The sequence below is a fragment of the Patella vulgata genome, chromosome 2, assembly GCF_932274485.2.
Source record: "Patella vulgata chromosome 2, xgPatVulg1.2, whole genome shotgun sequence".
Classification (NCBI taxonomy): domain Eukaryota; kingdom Metazoa; phylum Mollusca; class Gastropoda; family Patellidae; genus Patella; species Patella vulgata.
In genome coordinates, this window is record NC_065880.2 from 42,474,601 (window position 1) to 42,497,973 (window position 23,373).

Here is a 23,373-nt window from a genome sequence, read left to right on the forward strand (position 1 = left end):
CCTGTTCTAAAAGAGCTATACACGCAGTGTGTGCTACTATTTTACATGCTATACATTTTTTTCTAGGACCAGTTTTCTGAAAAAGGAATATAATTATATAATATAAAATTCTTCAGATAATCATATGTCAAATTTCTAAAACAGATTGCAAATTTAACTCCGTAGATAGGCAGGCAAAAGACAGTGTTACTTACAGCTTTCAAATGTAGTTTCCTACAGTTGTCTTGAAACGTTGCGAACAAACCATGATTTCAATGTGTATTCTAAAACATTGAATCATTTTAATGTATTAAAATGTTATTAAACCAGTGTTAAAATCAGTTTGTGTCGGCATACCTGTTATCTTTTCATCATTTACCGTGAGCTACTATTTTTGGATATACCGGTATATATTGTTACTGTATATTGATCAAAGTGCAATAAGAGACAGCCATAGCTTTTGATGCATCATGTACCATCTGCTAAACTATGAAAATATTATTGGAAATTTTTTTAACAAAATTAAATGTTCTAATCATGTGATATGTATACAGTGATCGCTTTACATAGTCCATCCGAACCAAAGATATTGAATATTATTGAAGAATAAAGAGAGGTTATCCCCACATACAGGGCTCTTGATTCAGTCATATTTGATGGGACTACCAGTGAAATGAAATGGCTGAATAATTTACTGGCATTAAAGTTGGATAATTCCAAGAATTGAATCCTATTATGATATGAAATGGGGTTTATCATCCTACTTTTCTAGACCAAGAGGGCTAATGACAATGGACATTCGTCATGTGTACTAATGGGAAATATTGTTTCCACCTACTCATCATTGAATTCCAATTGTCAAGGGTTATGTTATGTGCAAGCCAATCTGTACACAGGACCTTGATATTTGATCCCATCCAAATGACTAGACATTGATCTTTGCCAGGCCATCCGTCCTGCACCACTAACAAGGGCAAACAAGGTTGGAAAATACTGAGTAAATTACTTTTCTGTATCAAATCGTCTATTTTGAAGACCATTCAGTGTGACTATGAGTGTAATTTTCTCCTAACATTGGTGCTACAACTTACTTTTAATTCGATTTCCATCTTTAACATGCAGCCAATGGTACAATGGATTTTTTTTGTGCAATCCAAATGACTGGATACTTTTCATTGCCAGGTCCTTCGTTCTGCATCAAGGGAAAACTAAGCTGGAAAATCTTAATGAACTTTCTCAGCTCACACTAGGATCAAACAGATAATCATCCAGTCACTGTGCTGGTCCAAGGCAGTCACCCATCCAAGAACTGAGGAGGCCTAACATTGCTTAAAGATACATTATGGGAGATTCGGTAACGAGTTGGCAGTTCTCACTATAATAGTTAAAAACTAGATAATGTAAAGGCAATTTGGAGAAAATTTTATTCAAATTGATCGACGATGAACCAAGAACTAAGCGACTGAAATTCCCATAAGTCTCGGTCATCATTACTAAAGTCAGTACGATAAACAGCATAGTCTCGATTATCCATTTAATCGAGAAGGAAAGTTATGCAGTAAATCGGCTTACAATCCATTAAAGATCGCAGGCTAGCGCTGCCATCTAGAGTTGATTATGGCCTGGATAGGATAATTAATGTCTAATTAATAATTTAGATAACATTTCAGGCCTAAAGAAAGACCTGCAATAGACAGATTTAGCTCTTGCATAATGTTTGTTTAACTTTGGATGAGAGAAAGGTCTTTATGTATAGGTAACAAGATTGAAAGATTTTGAAAGTTAATATCTCCAAACAGAGAAACAGTATATGTAGCTGGTGCATATAAACCACGTGTGAATCTCCTAACAAATACAGCAACAGTATTAGACATTTCTATTTCATTTCCATTCTAGTTCAATGGGTTGTCTATGGAAATCATCTCTGCTTTTAACACTGTATTCGTGGTTCTATAATTGGCATTGTCAATCTGATTGCAACCAGTAGACAAATTGCCCAAGGAATAATTGACAAAGTAGACTATGGGGCACACATGCATGTTTTTCTTTCTGAAATCATTATCTATTGAAGGAAAAGAAAACAAGGTTAGCCTTTCGCTGGAAGCCACTAGGTAAGAGTCACCCCGAAAATGTAACAAAAATCATTACTAAAAGAATCGTTTTCCTATTTGGGAAAGTTCTCCCCAGAGGCAATATTAAGACTATAAATTGATATTGAAATTATTGAAAAATGTTGAAATAGAGAAGAAAGACTATCTGTAGTAAGACTGGCAATCGAAGGAAATTCTACTTCTCAAGACTATAATTTACATTTACTAACAAAGAAAGGAAATGATTATAGCTTGCGGCAGGAGCTAATCATTACCAAAAATATTTGATTCCACATATAATGTTAATTCACTAACAATTCTACATTTGCCCTGAAGCGCTTAGATAATTATAAAACAAACAAATGGTATTCACCTAGACAATTGAGTTCTGTTTTAGGTAATGCCTGATCAATACCCTGGATGATATATTATAAAACTAAATTTCCACATGCAGAAAATTCTATTTTCTGATCTCTAGAAAAAAATGATCTGCTATTTGTGGGGGATAATACAAAATTATCTGAAAACTGATGATGATGTTGATTGATGCCTAGTAATTCTATACACAGGAAAATCATGGGATATAATTACCATTCACATCCATTGCAAATAAAAATGAAATGAAATGGGGTTCAACATCCTGTTCTGCTCGGACTGGGCTAATGAAGACTGGCAGACGCCATGTACAGTGTGCTATGAGGGAATTTTTGCCCCGACGGCGGCGCTATGGCCTACTCTTATATCAAATTCCAACTGCTAAGGGTTCCTTTACATGCATACCAATGTGCACACGGGACCTCAGTTTTCCATCCCATCCAAATGACTATACTCTGTCTCTTGCCAGACCCTCTGTCCTGCACCACTCAGGGGGAACCACTCTGGAAAATCCTGATGAACTTTCTCGGCCAACACAGTTTAGCAAGCCAACATCTAACTCACTGAGCCACTGTGACTCCCCAATTCCCATATCCATTCCAATAAAAAGTGTTTGACTGCATGTTATTTATACAAAGTGATTGTGCATCACACTTAACACTATTCATATTTCTAACACTTAGGTCAAAGCAACTTAATTTTAAGTTCTTCAGGGGCTTGATAAATAAATAGCCACTTGATTGGTGTGACTGTAAGATCATTATCATTCTATTTCTTGATGATCCATTCTGGTTTCCATAAACACTGGTTAGTTTTGACATCATAACTATATGATTTGTGACATTGTACACAAAGTAAGGGTAAAATTTTAACTCTTTCAATTCTTTTTTTTCTCGCTAGGTCAGTCCATTCGGCTTAATAACTAAAAATATTTATCTAGGACATTCTCCCACTTATTCAGGACACAGGTGCTATTGTTACTTTATTTTTCATTTGTACAAATCAAACTGATAACATTTTATAATTGGACTTGTTGTAGTGTCTTACTGTCTTGCATCAATTTGACATAAGTCAGCTGTATTTGAACATGTAATGATTGTGTATCTATTAAGTTTTATGGAAATTTATGGCAATCATACAATCAGGGGCCATAATCCAGGAAGTTATGGTCTTAAATGCGCGGATATCGACATGGACTGATATAAAGATATATTTTAAGTTTCATAAAAATTGGATAAAAATTTTGAGTTCTACAGGGTCCACAACCTTTGTATTACATACTTTTACACTATTTGCGTACAAGGAGCAGCCATTTTATCAGGTAGTTTTGTTCGATTTTTACGAAATTTGAACTCAACTATCATTAGGCCGTTATGTCCGTCAGTTTCTTCTGAATTCCACGAAATTCAAACTCAAACATCATTAGTGTATAACTGTGATATATTCACACATTTTTTGTTTTAAATCGGATAAAAATTGTGACCTCTATAGGGACCACAAGTGCAAAACACGATTCGATTTTTTGTACAATCAGGGGCCATAATTCAGGAAGTTACGATCCGATATGCGCGAATATTGAAAAGAGCCAAAAATTTTGGGATATAACCATGTGACCTTTACAGGGTCCACAAGCTAAAAATGTGATTTTTCGTACAATTAGGGGAAATAATCCATGATGTTTCGATTCAATACATGCCAATATCAAAAGCAACCAAGATCTTTTGGAGACAAACCTATATTTCAAGTTTCCTCAAAATCAAGTAAGAATTGTGACCTGTAGAGTGTCCACAAACAAATTGTGGATGGACAGTGGCGAGGGCAATATATAATAAAACAAATACGGTACCAGTAAACATGTAGGTCACAATCCTGGAATAATTGACCAGCTATATTTCAAGTTTCCTCAAAATCAAGTAAGAATTGTGACCTGTAGAGTGTCCACAAACAAATTGTGGATGGACAGTGGCGAGGGCAATATATAATAAAACAAATACGGTACCAGTAAACATGTAGGTCACAATCCTGGAATAATTGACCAGCTATTCTCTATTGTAAAATATTGGGGGAAGGAAATGATTCGGAATTTGATACTATGATGGCCTTGAATGACTTTCTCTATGTTAGTTGTTTTTATAGGCAAATAATAAGAAGTCAGATCAATATAGATGGCTATATAAGCTTTGTCTCATCTGACTATTATTTCTCCTGCCCTACATTCTTTCATAATATATTGCAGTTCTCTTTTTATGGCAAAAGTTTCATGTCGCTAAACATCCAATTCATGATAAAGATATTTCTGATCATACTACAGTTCATCTAGATGTCAAAGTCAGCATTGGTGTTTAACATTGAAAACAAATACCACAGACTGCAGATAAATTTCAAACAGATCAGTTGATAATTTTTGTTGTGATATCAATATACAGGCATATAAAAAGAAATATGGAACCTTCATTACATAAATATAAATCAAAAATTGAAAATAAATCCTCAATGCTTTCCAGAACCATTTTAAAGAATTTAAGATGTATAGCTTAGAAAATGGCATCTTCAATAGAAGGCTTGGTCTCTCTTTAACTACGTACATATTATCAAGGCCTTCACGTAATACCCTACATATTTCAGCACTAATTTCGATTGGGTAAAGGCCAACTTGTGAGCCTATCAGATTCCTCAATCGTCGCGAATACCAGGTCTCGTGCTTTCAAGCTAAAATGTCTACCTGTGATAATCGAGTTGCAAAGTTCAAGGTTCATTCAATGTCAAGGTTTTCATGGAGGTCGCGATGTCACAACCTCTGATTGGACGTTACTGCTCACGTGTCTGTAGATAACAAGCAACGGCCAGTTGTGAAACTCGCAGTCGTTGCTTCAGGATCATGAGAAAATGGGGACATCAAAATCTAATGATTGATTTTAATGATTGATTAGATATCGGTTACAAACAGTGCTTCGTCTTTTTTGTCAGAAGACTCATTCAATAATAACTAAAAATAAAGAAAAGATCGATTGCTGGGTAACTAAACATAACCACCACAGCAGCTAAGTTGCATTAAGAATATTTAAGTGAATAATAAGCAAAATCTTTATATCTTAGTGTATAACAACATTTGTAATTTGACAAGATTCTATAACATAATCGAGGGCAATAATTATTAGAAATTGTTGTAATTGTTATTCATAGCATTAATCGAAACAGAGAACAAAATGACTTTTGCTGTCAATGCATTCCAAAACTTCTACAAAATGAGCAAGGGCCATAATTCTAATTATAGAGTAGTTCACAGCCTCAAATATTTGTCCTTAGCAAAACTGACACAATTATCTGTTTGATTGCATCAGGAGATTTTCTGAAGAGAGCAAAGGTTAATCCTGCGCATGTAGATTCGGAGGTCGCAGCAAATATATGCCACAAATAGCTTTCCACGAACATGTACTTGTATATAAAGACGAGTAAAAAAATACACTCATTACGTGCTTGGACTTACATGTTTATTCAATACTAATAGCGAACATGAGCAAAAAAATTTTGATTGCACGCATTGATTTTATTTTTGATTTTGGCAATTTCGGTAGGGAGCTACCTGTAATACTAATAGCTTCGTTTCTTTTCTAACTTTCAAACTCATGAGTGCGGCAAGATAAACTCATTACAACACTTTGAGATTTACTTTTATTTAGTGGTTTCAATCTTCGTTTACATGCCGCTCTCGTGAGTTTAGGAAATATATATTTGCTAGCTCTAAATAAACAAAACTATTTGAGACCGTAAAATAACCAAAAACAAAATTTTTAATTGTAGTCTTCATTTTCGATAACTTGATGTAAATTATTTTAATTATTCTGTGGCCTCAAGTCTTGATCGACAGACTTTTTTTTCCTAGATCTGAGACGGAGACCGGCAAGATGGCGTCCACCGATGATTTGCTACCCAGCATTGGATTGGACAAGTACCCCTATGATTTGAGCACTGTAATCAAACTACCCATGGTAACTATGGAGCATCGGTCTATCATAACTGCTTTACATGACGACTGTGTGACGCTTGGTGACAAAGACATTCAAAATAGACTGGCCAGACTGAAGACAAAGACTAGGAAGCTGGGTAAAAGTAATCTTTAAAACATGTTTCGGAAACCTTAAAGTCAGACGAAACTACAAAATTTGGTTCTAAATTCGGCACATACACAATAACAGCCGACTCGACACATACGTCACTTCTTCTTGGTCTTCGTGAAATGGCTGATAAATCTGCACAAACTACATTAAAGACATTAACTAAAATTTTGACAGATCTCGACGAAATGGCTGGATCATTTAGTAAATCTGTTATTTTCGAAATTAAAAATACCATGTCAGACAGAGCCATCACCTAAAAGTTTTTTAATTCTTTATCTACACAATACAGAGTCATTCTTTGCATTAAATTAGTCGAAAACTGCACAGATTTATCAGTTTCTGAGCGAAATATTCATATGAATATTAATCATATTTTTTTGTGGTCTTCAGTTTATTAACTGGTTTGGCGGATAAAAGTGTTCTGGAATTGAAAAAATTTGAAGAATTGTATTTTAAAATTTTCTCGGCCCAAATGTTGATAACCGCTACATCATTTTTGAATCGGGGTGTGTTTGATTGGTTCAAACCATCTGTAAGGCCTTGACTCATGTTGAAGACAAAAAGTCATCTTGTTATTTTCTTTTCAAATTATATTGAAATTCCTTAGGGATTTCAAAATTACCGCTTATGCCATATCATGGTAACCGGTTTAATATTTTTCACAATGCGCAATTGGCGCAGAAAATCGATTGACCCAAAGTATTTCATTAGATATTAAAATTCCTTATTCCTTATAGAATGCCAGACTTTGGGTTTGATAAATAAACTAATAACTGCCCCACTGTGGCCCATATTAGAAAGCGGCATTGATCCTTTTGATATGAAACATATTTATCAAAAATTAGGCTAATCTTTCAACAATCCATATCAACCGTCAATCTTTCCATATCCAGTTAAATATGTATTTTAATTGCCACTGTAGCATTATAAACAGTTAGTATTAAGACATTTGAAGGTGTGGATGTATTGTTAAAACAACTAAGCATTTGAGCATATGTACAGATGTCATATTCAATCGTCTCATGGGGTTTAATTCTGTTACTTCGCAGCAAGGAAATAAACAATATTTTCAGACTGTAATAAAGAAATATTTGTTTCAGGGGTGTAGGTAACAATTTTAATGTGACCAAGGAACATAACTCCTATTGTCACTAAGAGTTAACTGCCTTGGCAATGGAAGTCTCAGATTTTGAGGCATTTATAACAAATTCCCAATATTTATATCCTCAAAAATTAAATGTGGTCAGACTTCCATTGTTTATGTATGAAGTTTATATGTTAAGTCTTATCATATAATGTTAAAAAATAATGAGCATGAACCACTATACTAATTAATAAGGAAATTGTTGAACTTTATTGGGCTTCTTTATTTCATATTGTTCCCAAGATTTTACAAAGTAAACTTCTAACAATGCATATTGTAGAAGTGAGATTCTTCGGTAATAAATATACATTGGAATTATCCTTTAAACCGGAAAGCATCAAATATCATATACACAGAACAGCATAACTGAAGGCAACCTCGGTTACCCAGTGTACTCTTTCCGTTCTACTTCACTATAACCTGGGTTAATCTATGTGGGAGACACATTTTCAAGTTATCCACCCTTGATGATTTTGCTATTTTTATTGACCAATCCCATAAATTGTTATTTCAAAAGGAAGTTGGCAAAGGGAAGTTACTCTCCAAGGACAATGTTAGGAGTTGGCCTATTCTAAATGCGTAATTATTAACAACCAATTATATATTATGTTAATGAAGACCAGACGTTCATATAATAATGTAGGGTCATTAGTTTTATTGAGAATCGTTCGTTCCTTCCCGGAATTTAATGTCCACGTGATATCGTAGACAAGTTATTGCGAATCAAATTGCCAAGTGTAAGTTCAATAATAATAAACATAACAGAATGACATATTTCTGACAAAGAACGAATAGTAATAATAATAACAAAGGTCAAACATATAGATGTTAAACATATTTGAAATCAACAACACATACTACAGATTTTGATAATACAATTAAATATAGATAAATTATAAATATATATATTATTTACATAAATCATTCAGTAAATGGACATGAATATGGTTATCTACCCTTATAAAAACGAAGGCGAAACGATTGGTTTGTAAATTGTTTTCTAATTGGTTCGTAGACTGTAGCTACATTCTAGGCCTGGGCAGATAATTTGAAATCGTGGAAACCCTATGGATTAACCCAGGGTATAGTGGAGTAGAACAGAATGAGTACACTGCATAACCGAGGATGGTCTGAAGGCAGAGTGACTGTCCTGGAAATGGGATAAAACCTAGAATGTTAAATGAGTGTACAATTCGATATTTAAAGGCTCAATACCACTCTTGTTGTAACGGAATAATATGTCCCAATCTTTATTCTGGTCAACAAAATGTACTATTTTAGAATATTTCAATTAATTGATAATAGAAATTTCATCTTAACACACCTTATTTAAAAATTTTGAAAAATTCAACATAATGGTTTGAAACGTCTAACGTAAACCTTTTCAAATGAAATTTAGATTTAAAAATATTTTCGAACCCTCTGGACAAGTAAAATAGGATGTAATGGATAATTTACACAACAGGCAGGACACTTAAACATCTAGTACTTAGAATAGATAGAGATATTATTTATTTTCTGGAGCTTTCAAGCCAGCAAGAGTGTTATTGTCCCTTTAAGGAAGCTACTATAGTGTAAGGATTAAATCAAATTTACACAATTGAAAAACGTAGGTAACAATATATATAAAGGACGAGAATTACAAATAATGGAAACCTACGAGTCGACTGTCCATCGTCGGTAACTAAACATGTGGTCATATAAGATTACTGGCTTCAGGCATAATTGGTACTGGTATTAAAAGAAATCTATAGAAATTTTAATAAGTCATTATTATCACAACACATTGGATCACATAATTTGCAAAAGTTTTTATTTATTCATCGATGATAGACGAACGGCACAATGATCACATGACAACCATTATTGAAATTGCTTTAACATAAATTCTGTACGACTATGCCATATTGCCTTCAATAATAACGACAATATTTTGCAAATTAAGTCTCAGTCAGCTATTTTAAACTTGTTTCCAACCGACATCACGTGTCATTGGAATTCGACATTGGAGATTCTGTTTCTCGGTGTATTTGATGTTCTATCAGTGGATTATATTCAATGAAGATTTAAATTTACCTAACATGGTCACTGAATCCATGTATGATCCAGTTATTATTTTAATATCTACCGGTACCTTGAATTCATATGGAGCGTCAAAGATGTGGGATTCGCAAACCACGTGGCTTATTTTTTACAAAGGCAGCTTACTGAACCTGAATAATCAGCAAGCTTGGTTTCTTTTTTACCGGATTATCAAAATTACCATTTAATGTGCTAATTAATCGAATTATGATCCACATGGTTGATTTTTACTTATATATTATTATGACTGTTGTTGTAGCCGACAAGCAAGTTGATTAACTTTTTAATTAACAAGTAATAATTCACCCGTTGTAATTTATCCGAAAGTAGACTGATACATGATACCATAGTTGCCGGTTCATTGTTTTGCTAATCGGCTAGATTAAACATCAATCGGTTAAAACCGACAAAAAAACAAATAGATATAAACAATATATAAATTTTTTTTAAAAAAGTCCAGATAATAAATATACAATATCAAATTTTTCCGGATTATATTCAGAGTAGGCTAATCGATATTCACTGAATGCAGAATTGACCGATGACCACCAAACTAAATTAATCTGTTATTAGCCCTTTCATCAAACAAAATTTATATGATTTTCGCCCAAAATCCTACTTGGCAAGCACAAATCTCCACACTTTCAACCAGACAATCCTGAATCGGAGTTTCTGAGTTGTGCTCAGACAGGCTAAATCTCTTTGCTCTGTCATTAAGTATCTTAAATAAACATGGATGATGATGTACCTCCTACATAGATTTGATGATGGCATCTTACAAACATCAAGAATAATTACTGATAATAATCAGTCAGATTAATATAGATGTTAACCTTTGATAAATACTACTGGTGATTTATGACCAGGCTGGAGACTAGCGATCTTACACATCTCACTTTACCATTGACAAAACATCAATACATTTCAAAATTAACAGAAAATACATAAAACCTGATCATCACATCATAAAATCCAGAGGAACAACATAAATTTTAATTAAATGCTTGTTTTATACCCAAAGATAAGTTCTACTTGTAGTTTCAGAATTCCTTAAACATTTGTAACTTACCAAGCAATCTGGGTCCATAGCATAACATAAATCCCCTGAAGCATTGGTTTCCACCCATAAATGATCACAGTTAATAGCTTGATCCTGAAAATATATAACACACAGTTATACAGTAAAAGCAAGGTAACTTTAATGTCTTTCATTTGCCCATCACATAGATCTCCTTTTTATCTGACAGACATACAACATATGTGTCACATATATTCATTTGTAGGGACGGTGATAACAATCTTTAATATAGGCATACGCCCACATTGAATATTGCCTATATTAAAGACTCATAAAAAATCTGTTATAGACATGTTCTATTATAACTGGAGTTAAAAGTTACTTGCAAGTATAATATGTGACAAGGTACTTTTTAGGGGATTTGAACTATGTCAATAGCTTTCACCATGTGCATATTTCATGATGTGTCTTGACACTTAGTTGGATTGATGCAAAACAACCCACGAAACACCCTAAATAAATGTTGAATGTCACCAATAATTCATAATTAAATATTTCCTGATGCTTCAGTTTAAAGCAAAGATGCACAACATCATTTTTTCTTTGATTTTGAACTGTTCAAATTGTAACAGAAAAACTAAACTACTGTCTATTCCAGAAGATAATCTGATTCTAAAATTTCTTGCCATGTCTTCAGTTTTTAATTTAAACTCCTAGAAGTTTGATAAAATTCACTATTCTCTTGTAAATTTCAAATATTTCGAAATTGTTTCAATCAGAGAACATAAACATTACTAGTGCGTCTGCGTAAAATGAGAGACATGCATTTTGCGTAAAGGGTAGATAGGGATCTCCAAATTAGCTACATTTGGTTTGAAATAGGGTTTCACACTGTAAACTTGTAAAACACTTCTGATTTTTGGTTGGATCAATATTATGTTCTGTTTCCACTTCCTTATTTCGCAGAAACTGCTCATTAAACCACTCAAATTTTGTGCGCAAGGTTTAGAAATGTGACATTTTAAAAACAATTTCTTAGTTTTCCACAGTACACAGGTTCTGGGAAATATATTTTTCTGGACGAAACTATTTTTTATTACCTCCACCCATACAAATCTATGCAGAGTAAGATGAAAGATTGACTTCCATAGACAAATCTATTAACTTGCACTCCGAAAAATATGGTAATATTGTCACTATATCTTGAAATTACAAAAGCTATCTCAGATACACATAAATATTCTTTTGACTATCGATAAGGGGTTTCAATTTTTGATGGAAAACCATGTGACTGCTACTCGAAAAAACAATTTCCAAAGTTGTACCTAGAACAGAAGTGCCCGAAAGTTCGAAAACCGCAAGTCGGCTGTGGTTTCTAAAGTTCTTTGACTATTCTAAAGATAGTTTGCCAGGCAACAAAACATACGACCACAGCAGCTAAATCGTCTGAGCAGTCGACAAGGGTTGTCACAGATTTATTCTTTTGTAGGTAATTAGGGGCATTTAATAGACAATTTCATACAGATGACACTATAATTTTCGTCATTTGAGGGTTCACAGGGTTATAAAAACTAAAACAAGGGCCATAACACTGGAACTAATCTACAGAAATTGTTGAAATTCGACAGGCTTTTTCGTTTTACTCATTCAAATAATGCATATAAATTTCATACAGACCGGATGATAACTTTCGTCGTTCGAATGTTCACAAGGTTCAACAGAGTAAAACAAGGGCCATAACTCTAGAAGTAATTGACGGAAATTGCTGACATTCAATAGGCTTCTTCATTTCACTAATTTAAATGATGCATATGATTTTCATACAGATTGAGTGATAACTTTTGTCGTTCACAAGGTGCAACAAAGTGAAACAACAGTGAGGTTGATGTCCCCCACCGAAATCCCAAATAAATAGATGACACATATTAATTAATCGCACATATTTTTGTCGTAAGTATCAAGCATTAGACTGATTATCAACTATACACTAAGTTTCATCACTCTCTATCAGATAGAATCGAAGTTATCTTGTTCCAAAGCATCGACCAATGAATTTGTTTAACTCTGTTTATCTTTAGCTCGAAATGCTAATCATTGAACTCAGTCAAGACATTCACCTAATGAACATCTACATCAAGTTTAAACATTCTACCTCAATTAAAAGCAGAGTTGTTATGTTCCAAAGTCTTGACCAATCAGATTGCTTATCGATCCTTGCCTAAGCAGAAAAGTCTCATCATCAAACTTATTCAAGGTAATGATATAATGAATATATACTCGGGGCTTCATCACTCTTGCTTAATTAGAAGGAGAGTTATTGTGTTTCAAAGTCTTGACCAATCAAATTGCTAAGCAGAAAATGCTTATTATGGAACTTAGTCAAGGTATTGATGTGATAAAACCATACACCAAGTGAGAGTGATGACACTTGGTGTATGGTTTTATCACATCAAGTTATCGTGTCCCAAAGCATCAACCAATCAAATTGCTTATCTCTGCTTACCCTAAGCAGAAAATTCTCATCTTCTAACTCCCAACTCCATCAAGGCATTCAATGTGGGCGTATAAAAACACGTTTAAGAGAAATTTTAGTTATTTTTCAAATTTTCACCTACATTTTTGGATACCTGAAATTCATCAGCAATATAAGTTTCTTTCAAAGTTATCGCTCTTTATTTTTCAAATATTTTTCAAATTTTCAACCCATTTTTGAACCCTTATATTTTTTAAATGGATTAATGGATCTTTCTGAAACTCCTGGAACATAAACCCATGTGGTGAAGCTGAGGAATAAAGCAATTCTAACAACGATCCGTAAACCGGAAGTAGTGGAAATAATGTTCAATTTTGTAAAAAAAAAAATGCAAAAACAATGGATGCTTTTGGGAAAAACGTGATTTCTCCATCGTATATTGCCGGATCAAAAAAACTAAAGAACCATTGGGCGGCCCGATGAAGAAACTAGTATATGATACCTTTTTCGTACAAATAAGATGATCAGAAAGCAAAATATATCACGCTATAAGTATTTTCTGATTTGGAGCCTTTTGGGACGCCTTTATCTCGAAAACTTAACCTATCAAGAGTCCTTTCGGTAGATTTGTGCATGATGCCATCAAATAAGACTTTGAAATAACTGGAATAGGATTAAAAAAAAAGGGACTGAAAATCGAAAAAACGTGAAATTTTGGAATATGCTATATTATTTTTTTTATTTGAACAGATTTTCAAAAAAGCTGGAATATTTAGATAGCTGATCTAATGATGATTCTAATGACGTATAATATGTATTGAATTTTTGAAATTTAATTTTCGATATTTTGACATTTTTGCATTTATGGCACTTTTGAACATAGGATTTCTCAGGGGGATTTTATTTGATCAGATAATGCAATAGAACATTATAGAGCCCTGCTATCATTCAAATACCTAAACCAGTTTTTAAAACTATCCCAACAATGATCCGTATACCGAAGTAGTCCAGAAAGTGAAAAAAAAAAGATGGTAAAAAGATTGGTGCTCTTACAAAAAACGTGATTTCTCCATCAGATGTCACCGCTTTAAACCAACTAAAGTCTCGCTGGATAGTACCATGGATGGACTATTATAACACATTCAATCGATACGAATTTGATAGTTAGGCAATAAATTATGAAACACTGAATAACTAGTATTTTCCGATTTGGAGCCCTTTGAAACGCCTTTTTTTTTTTTCGAAAACTACACCTACAATTTTTCTGTAACTTTTCTTGATCAAAGTCCCATCAGTGGTCTAGGGTGTGCATCCAAATATAAAAGCACTGAAATAATATAAGTGGTTTAAAAGGGGCCTCAATCTTTGAACCAGCAGCTGCCAGACAGGATACGCCCACATTTTGCAAGAGATGGATAGAGAACAAGCTAAAAAGAATCAGGGGCCATAATCTAGAAAGTTATGGTCTGAAATGTGCAAATATCAAAAGGGACTAAGATTTTTGGAATATAAAGATATGTTTTAAGTTTTGTCAAAATCGGATAAAAATTGTGACCTCTATAGGGTCCATAACCTTTGTACTACATGCCTATACACAATTTGCGTACAAAGAGCGGCCATTTTGTCGGGCAGTTTATTTCAATTTTCCCGAAATTCGAATTCAACCTTCATTATGGTGGAATGGTGATATATCAAAACGTTTTTTAAAACCGAAAAGACAAATTGTGACCTCTAGAGAAACTATAAGCTAAAAATGCGATTTTTCGACAAATCAGGGGCCATAATCCAGGAAGTTACATTCAGATATGTGTGATTATCAAAAAGAACCAAGATCTTTATGATAAAAACATATATTTAAAGTTTCATCCAAAGCGGATGAAAACTGTGGCCTCTAGAGGGCCCACAACCTTGATAAACCATATTTTTACACTATTTGCGTACAAAAGGCGGCCGTTATGTCCGTCAGTTTTTTCTGATTTTCACGAAATTCAAACTCAACCATCATTAGTGTATAACTGTGATATATTCACACATTTTATTTTTAAATCGGATAAAAATTGTGACCTCTATAGGGACCACAAGCTCAAAACATGATTTGATTTTTCGTAGATTTTTTGTACAATCAGGGGCCATAATTCAGGAAGTTACGATCCGATATGCGCGAATATCGAAAAGAACCAAGATCTTTGGGATATAACCATGCATTCCAGGTTTCATCAAAATCGGATGAAAATTGTGATCTCTACAGGATCGACAAGCTAAAAATGTGATTTTTCGTACAATCAGGAGTCATAATCCATGAAGTTATGGTCCGATACATGCCAATATCAAAAGGAACTGAGATCTATGGGAGATAGACCTATACCAATGTCCAAAAGAAAGTATACACAATAAAGATATGACTAAGTTTTGTTTTAATCAACAAAATGTGATAAAACTACACTGAACATCTCTCGTGCATCCAAACTCAATATTTCTAAGCAAATAAATGGCAAAACAAATGGACATTGTATCCAAATATTGCATACAATGGAAATAAGACTTTGTTTGAAGCAGGACGAAATGCACAGTGTTAAGTATTCAATAACCTGTGAAGACTGTCCCGACAATGTTCCAAAAAACGGAAGTAGGCAAAGAAAAATCTGATATTTGAAAAAACCTGTTAAAAACTAATAAAAAAGGTGCTCTGATTATTGCGCCAGATCAAAACAACTAAAGTGTTGTTGGATAGTCCAAATAATGGAGATCTTATAACACCCAAATGATACAAATTCGATGGTTAGGCAATAGATTATGGGATGCCGGAAATCTAGTATTTTTACTTTTTGGAGCCTATTCAGACGCTTTTATCTCAAAAACTACTCTTTCTTCTTCCCGTGAACTTCTGTTACACAAAGTCCTATTGGTAGTCTTGGGTGTGAATCCAAGTGTAAAAGCCACTAAATGATACAAAGGGTCCAAAAAGAGCCTTGATCTTTGAAAAAAGTCGAAAAATCGTTAAATTACTGAAAATGCTCTTGTACTTTTTTTTTTTTTTTTTCAAGCTGGTCAATGGATGGTTTTGAAACTTCTGGTAAAGGAAGCTTAGTATTCAAACTGGAAGTAGTCAAAAAAAATATCTGATATTTAAAAAAAAAACCCAGTAAAAAATAGGTACTCGTCAAAATTGCGATTTCTCTGTCAGTTGTCACTGGATCAAAACAACTAAAGTATCGTTTGGTAGCTCGATGAATGGACTATTGTATGACACTCTCTCTGTCTTGATTCCTGAAAGCCAGTTCAGTGCTGCTTGCAGGTCTAGTTCTTATTATTATTATTCTTTTTCCATTTTGATTAGATCTCAGCAACTGCGTGTCATATGGTTACAATGTCTTCGGTTTTACTGGAAAAGGCTATTTTTAATGTTCTGCGACGATGCGAAATCACCAAACCTGTCATTTTTAAAAATATTACAGTAATGTTAACAATAATCATCAGATTTTAACTTTCGATGCATTTTATCATAGCCAGAGACTGGACACACAGCTACTCTACTTTTGATTTTGGATTTTCGGCAAACCTTCGTAGATATTAAGCGCCAAATATAGAAAATTTTAATTTTTACAAAAACCTTTTTTATTTATGAATATTTTTTGATGGTATTTTACACAGGATTAAAGAGTTATCTGACTTGAGCAAAAATGTGAATTTTTTTTGTCTGAGTAATTTGTGTTAGCTGCTATTGGCTTTTTCAGTTTTTCGGTCATTGATTAATTATTTATTGTTCGATTTGTATAAAACAAACTTCATATGCTCCAGAGTCTCCATTGAGATTTTTATTGTTACAGAAAGACTTTCCTGTCAGTACCGGAAGTGGCATAATTTTACCAAAAACTACAATTTTGACAGTCCGGTACTACTTTCCGAAAGCAAATATTACTTTTTTTTAAAACTGATATAACTAAAAGTATGTGTATTTATAAGTGATGAATTTTCCTTCCACAAATGACTATATAGTATATAATCCCATTTACACTGGGTTCCAAAATATGTACTGGATCAGACCTCAATAAATTTACACTATCTGTGCCTGAACCATTCTCGGCACTGTAACGTATGTGTGTAAATCTTCATGGAGGTAAATTAAGCTAGCTAGCTATGGGCCAGACTCCATTTCCATTTACACTACTAAATTTTAACTGAACTGTACTGATCCCAGATTGACACAATGTTACTCTGATGGCCTGAGCATGGTTCAAACTAGTTACATTACTGACAAGAGCATCCCTAACCTGAAATATATGTCCACATTCCTGCTTTGATTGATATGGTACTTTTTAAAATGAAGAGAATGAAATATGAAATGGCTGCAATGACAGTAATATAACAAGCGGCAAAGAAGGCTAGGCGTTGGGTTTGTTTTGCCAAATTTACAGACTAAATATTTACATAAAAGAGGGTGTGACACAAGCCCAGGGAGTCAGGGCATGCACCAAAATAAATAGTTTCTTTTTTACGTTGTAAGAAATAAGCATGCAGTTCCAAGATGATTAATTCAGAATTGCAGTCTGTAGATGATAAACACAAAAATTTGGCGTGGCTCTGCCCCTGGGGGTTGGATATGGAACAATATAAATAGGTACCACCCTGTTCTTGGAATGATTGATACGCTGAATTTGAACAAAATCTGTTCATAATTGGAACCTGTAGAGTATTTACAGACAAAAATATTAACAAAAAAGTGGGTGTGGTACCACACCCCTGGGGGTCGGGACATGCACCAAAGTAAATAGTTGCTATCCTTACAGTATAAGGAATAAATATGCCAAGTTCCAAGAAGATCCATTCAGAATTTTAGCCTATAGACCAAAAACACAAAATTCGGGCGTGGCTCTGCCCCTGGGGGTTGGACATGGACCAATATAAATAGGTACAACCCTATGATGGATCATTCCGAATTGGATCCAAATCTGTTAATAATTGCAACCTGGTACAGACAAAATATTACCAAAAAGTGTGTGTGGCACCACCCAAAAGGGGTGGGGTGAAAACAATAGTTGTCGTCCTTAGGGTATAAGGAATAAGTATCCTTGTGTAAATGGGGTTGGGTAATGTCTTGAGAAATTATGGGGGACATTTACAGACCCACTTATAAACTGATGTTTAAATAGTAAGATATATATATAGTAATCATCAGCATCAAAAAGATCAATCTGTCATTATCTTTAACACACTACAGATCATGTTTTATTGCTATTAATAAATTGAATGTTACTATAAATAACTGGGGTTTATAATCCATAAACCACAGAAAAAGGCCAGTAAAGAGATAGGATGGAAGCTTTTCATTAAAATGTGACTAAATGTAATTTGACTATTTTATCAAATTAATAACTTTATCGATTTATTCCTTGAAACGTGACACAAACAAATAAGCCTTGTTTTTTCCCAAAACAACTTTTAATTGGAAAGAAGAAATATAAGGAAAATGAAATGCTCATATCAAAACTGAAGCACGATCAATGGTTCACGTTCAAAGCAAGCAATAGCCATAAGGAAATGAATGCATCCAAATATTGTTTTATGGCTAGAAAATTGGTATTGCAAGAGCATCAAGCAATTTCAAAGGAAGACTGAAAAGAATGAAACTATTTCTTAAAGACAGATTCAATAACTAGAACATGTCAACAACATTTGCATGATTCTTAACTGTATTACTGTAGAGTCAAAAACTCAAAATGGCCAACGAACTTTCAATGGAATGGGGTTTAATAGGTTAATGTCTTATCAACACTATACTTCACCCTTAGACCTTCAAAACATTTTGTTATATAAAAACATCATTTAAAAAGGCCAAATATACTCAATTTATTTTTATAATTTATTTTCAAAGGATGTTTATGGCGGTAAACAATGACATCAAATTAAAGGACACCCGTTATAAACTGTTATTGTTGTTTGTATAATATTTAGGAAAGATAAGTGGAATGTATGGGGTTTAACACATGGGCGTACTAGTGCACACTTTATTTAATTCACCCTAAGGGAGAGATGAAAATAAACAATAAGACTTCCTATATCATGATATGAAATATTCAATACTCTATTTTGATTCAGTAGACAATGAAATGGTTTTTTTTTCCTTTAAATTTTCTATCAATTTTATTTCAACAATATATCCTACAGGACAAATATTTATTATCAACATATTATTGACAGCCTCTCTATCCTTCAGGGAGTTGTCCAACAACAAATAATAAAAAAATATCAACCAAACAACATGGTCTTTAAGTTTATACATCCACTTATAAACATGAAAAGCACATGAAAAATTGATTGCAAAATCCATATTCAAATTGTTTTGATAAAAAACAAAACAAACAAAAAAGCTTTTCAATAACTTTTTTTAATAAAGATCAACTTGAAACTTATCCATGGTGTATTGACACACAAATCTGCCAAACCTGTGTTAGATGATGTAGTTTTTATTTTCTTGAAATAAAGAATCTCAGGTGTATATATAGCTATGAAGATCTTTAAGGTCAGCAATTATATGGAGCTCCCCTGCAAGCTTTACTAATGTCAGGATTCACTCATTGATATCATAGTGGTGGAGTGTTTAATTAATATAAGGGTATCTAGGTGATCTTTGGAAATATTAACTTTAGATTGAATTTGAAATATAACTGGCTACACACTTAATCAAATATAAAGCCAGTTTAAAAAATATATATTATTTTTAAATGTAAAGCATCTTTTTTCCCTTAATTAAATGTTAAACATATATTATGCAAGAGCTAAATCTGCCTATTGCAGATCTTTCTCTGGGCCTGAAATGTTATCTAAATTATTAATTAGACATTAATTAACTTATCCAGACCATAATCAACACTCAATGTCATCGCTAGCTTGCAATGTTTATTGGATTAGGTTCCGATTAGCTGTTCAACTTCCATTCATAATTTAATCATGAAATGGATAATCGAGACTATGTTTTTTATCATACTGACTTTAGTAATGATGATCAAGGCTAGACCGAAAATTCAAATGCTAAAATCTCGGTACAGAGTGGATCAATTTGACCAAAATTTTCAGCAAATTCCCTTTACATTATCTAGTTTTTAACTATTATAGTGAGAACTGCCAGCTCTTTATCTAATCTCCCATAATGTATCTTTAAATAATCCATTTGAGTACATTGTAGAATTTGTTTTACTGAAAAATGACGCACATATAGGTTTTAAAGTAGCAAAATTGTTTCCAATTTATAAAACAAACCACATCCATACTTTGCATGGAATTAAAACAGCAGTTTTTCCCGTTTAAGGTGTGCTTTTGTGCCTGCGACACACCTCAACTTATTGCCAGGGGAGTCATTAAATATGCCTGCAAATTAGCTAAATTGCTCTCCTAACTATTGAGATTCATAAAATACCATACTTTCAGTATTTTTAAACTGCATACATTTGAATACCGTGACCTCCTTCTTCAAGCTATGAGCGTTTCCATGGTATCGACCCTCATTTTCATTCTGATATTATATGCTAATGTAAGGCTCGTTTTAATTGGATAGAAGTCTGAAATTAGCTAATACAATACCATGTTCCTTGACAGCCTTATGTCGTGGGATGTTGATGGAGAATGTCCATGGGAATGATAGAATGACATGTCTAATAATAACATTACTTGTTTAACTTGTTTTCATGTACCGCTTGTGTCATTGCATTGATTATCGCTATCAGTATGTCTGGAGATAGACAAACAAGCGGTTGCCATGCAAGATACGCCCACATTTTGCAAGAGATGAACAAGCTCAAAAAAGAAGCGATTTTCTGTACAATCAGGGGCCATAATCCAGGCAGTTATCGTCCGATATGTATGAGTATCTACAGGAACCTAGATCTTCGGGATATAAACATAATTTAAGTTTCATCAAAATCAGATAAAAATTGTAACCTCTAGAGGGTCAACAACCTTAGTATTACATACCTTTACACTATTTGCTAGCAAGGAGGTGCCATTTTGTTGGGCAGTTTCGATCAGATTGTTACGAAATTCGAACTCGGCCATTTTGTCCAGCAGTTTTTGTCCGATTTTCACGAATTTCGAACTCAACCATCATTAGGGTGGAACGGTGATATATTAAAATGTTTTTTGTAGCCGGATAAAAATTGTGATTTTTAGAGGGAACACAAGCTAAAAGGAAGTTTCGATCCGATATGCACGAATAACAGATCTTCAGGTTATAAACATGCATTTAAAGTTTCATCAAAATCGGATCAAAATTGTGACCTTAAGAGGGTCCACAACCTTGATATACCATATTTTTACACTATTTGCATACAAGGGCAGGCAATTTTACGAAATCCGAACTCAACCGACATTACAGTGTAATGTGACCTCCAGAGGGACCGCAAGCTAAAATCATGATTTTTCGTACAATCAGGGGCCATAATTCAGGGAGTTATGATTTGATATGCGCAAATATCGAAAGGAACCGAGATCTTTTGGTTATAAACATGCATTTCAAGTTTCATCAAAATCAGATGAAAATTGTGACCTCTAGAGTGCCCACAAGCTAAAAACGTCATTTTTCGTATAATCAGGGGCTATAATCCATGAAGTTATGGCAATATCGTAAGGAACCGAAATATTTGGGAGATAGACCTATATTTCAAGTTTTGTCAAAATCGGATAACCAGCAGCTGCTAGGCAGGATACGCCCACACTTTGCAGGAGATGGATAGAGAACAAGGTAAAAACAAAAACGATTTTTTGTACAATCAGGGGCAATAATCCAGAAAGTTATGGTCTGAAATGTGCAAATATCAAAAGGGACTGAGATCTTTGGGATTTCAAGATATGTTTTAAGTTTCATCAAAATCAGATAAAAATTGTGACCGCTAGAGGGGCCACAACCTTCGTATTGCATACTTTTACACAATTTGCGTACAAAGCGTGGCCATTTTCTTGGGCTGTTTCATTTCAATTTTCCCGAAATTTGAATTCAACCTTCGTTATGGTGGAATGGTGATAAATTTAAACAGTTTTTAAAATCAGAAAAAAAATTGTGACCTTTAGAGAATCTGCAAGCTAAAAATGCAATTTTCCGAACAATAAGGGGCCATAATCCAGGAAGTTACGTTCGGATATGCGGACATACGCCCACAACAGCTAAATCGTCTGAGCGGTTGTCGCATATTTATTCCTTTGTAGGTAATTGGGGGCCTTTACAAGACAGTTCCCTACAGATCAGATTATAAATTTTGTCGTTTGAGGGTATACAAGGTTCTACAAACTGAAACAAAATTCTCAACTCTGGAAGTAATCTACAGAAATTGTTGAAATTTGACAGGCTTTTTCGTTTTACTAATTTAAATAATGCATATAAATTTCATACAGATCATATGATGACTTTTGTCATTCAAACGTTCACAATGCCATAACTCTAGAAATTATTGACGGAAATTGCTGAAATTCAATAGTCGACCTGTTTCACAAATTTAAATCATGCATAAAAATTTCATACCTATCGGATGATAACTTACATCAATCGAGCATTAAAAAGGTTTAACAAAGTGAAACAAGGGCAATAACTCTAGAAGTAATTATTGTAAATTGCTGAAATTCAATAGGCTTTTTCGTTTCACTAATTTAAATCATGCATATAAATTTCACAAAGATCGGGTCATAACTTTTGGCGTTAGGGCGTTCACAAGAAACAATAAAGTGAAACAGGGGCCATAACTCTAGACGTAATAAACGGAAATTGCTGAAATTCAATAGGCTTCTTCAATGTGGCCGTATAAAAAGGGATAGAGAGAGAAATGGTGTTTAACGTCCACTCGACACAAACTAGGTCATTTCGGGACTAACATATGGTTTAATTTTATTTCAATAATTCGCTTGCGCGTAGGGGTATTTAGCAGTGGGAGGAAACCGGAGAACCCGGAGAAAACTCACGAGGTTGGACAGGCGACCCTAATCCTTGTCACGTACAACCGGGGATTCGAAACAACACCAGTTGAATCAATGACAGGCCGTATGATACAGCATGCACGTGCTAACCTTTCGGCCACCCCCGTATAAAAAGGAACCAAGATCTTAGTGTGAAA

General features: G+C 33.9%; 1 protein-coding gene across 6 annotated transcripts in view; it reads right to left on the bottom strand.

Moving 5' to 3' along the window:
• Positions 1-23,373, bottom strand: part of LOC126811388 (diacylglycerol kinase zeta) — a 300,069-nt gene that overhangs the window by 34,640 nt on the left and 242,056 nt on the right. For all 6 annotated transcript variants that reach the window (XR_008786262.1, XM_050536971.2, XM_050536970.2 and 3 more), the window contains 2 exons: positions 10,858-10,941; positions 2-76 (listed from right to left, as the gene is read on the bottom strand). Coding sequence is in view for 5 of the 6 variants with exons in the window: in XM_050536971.2 (XP_050392928.1) it covers positions 2-76; positions 10,858-10,941 (159 nt within the window). In the remaining variant the exon portion in view is untranslated. The remainder of the gene's footprint in view (position 1; positions 77-10,857; positions 10,942-23,373) is intronic.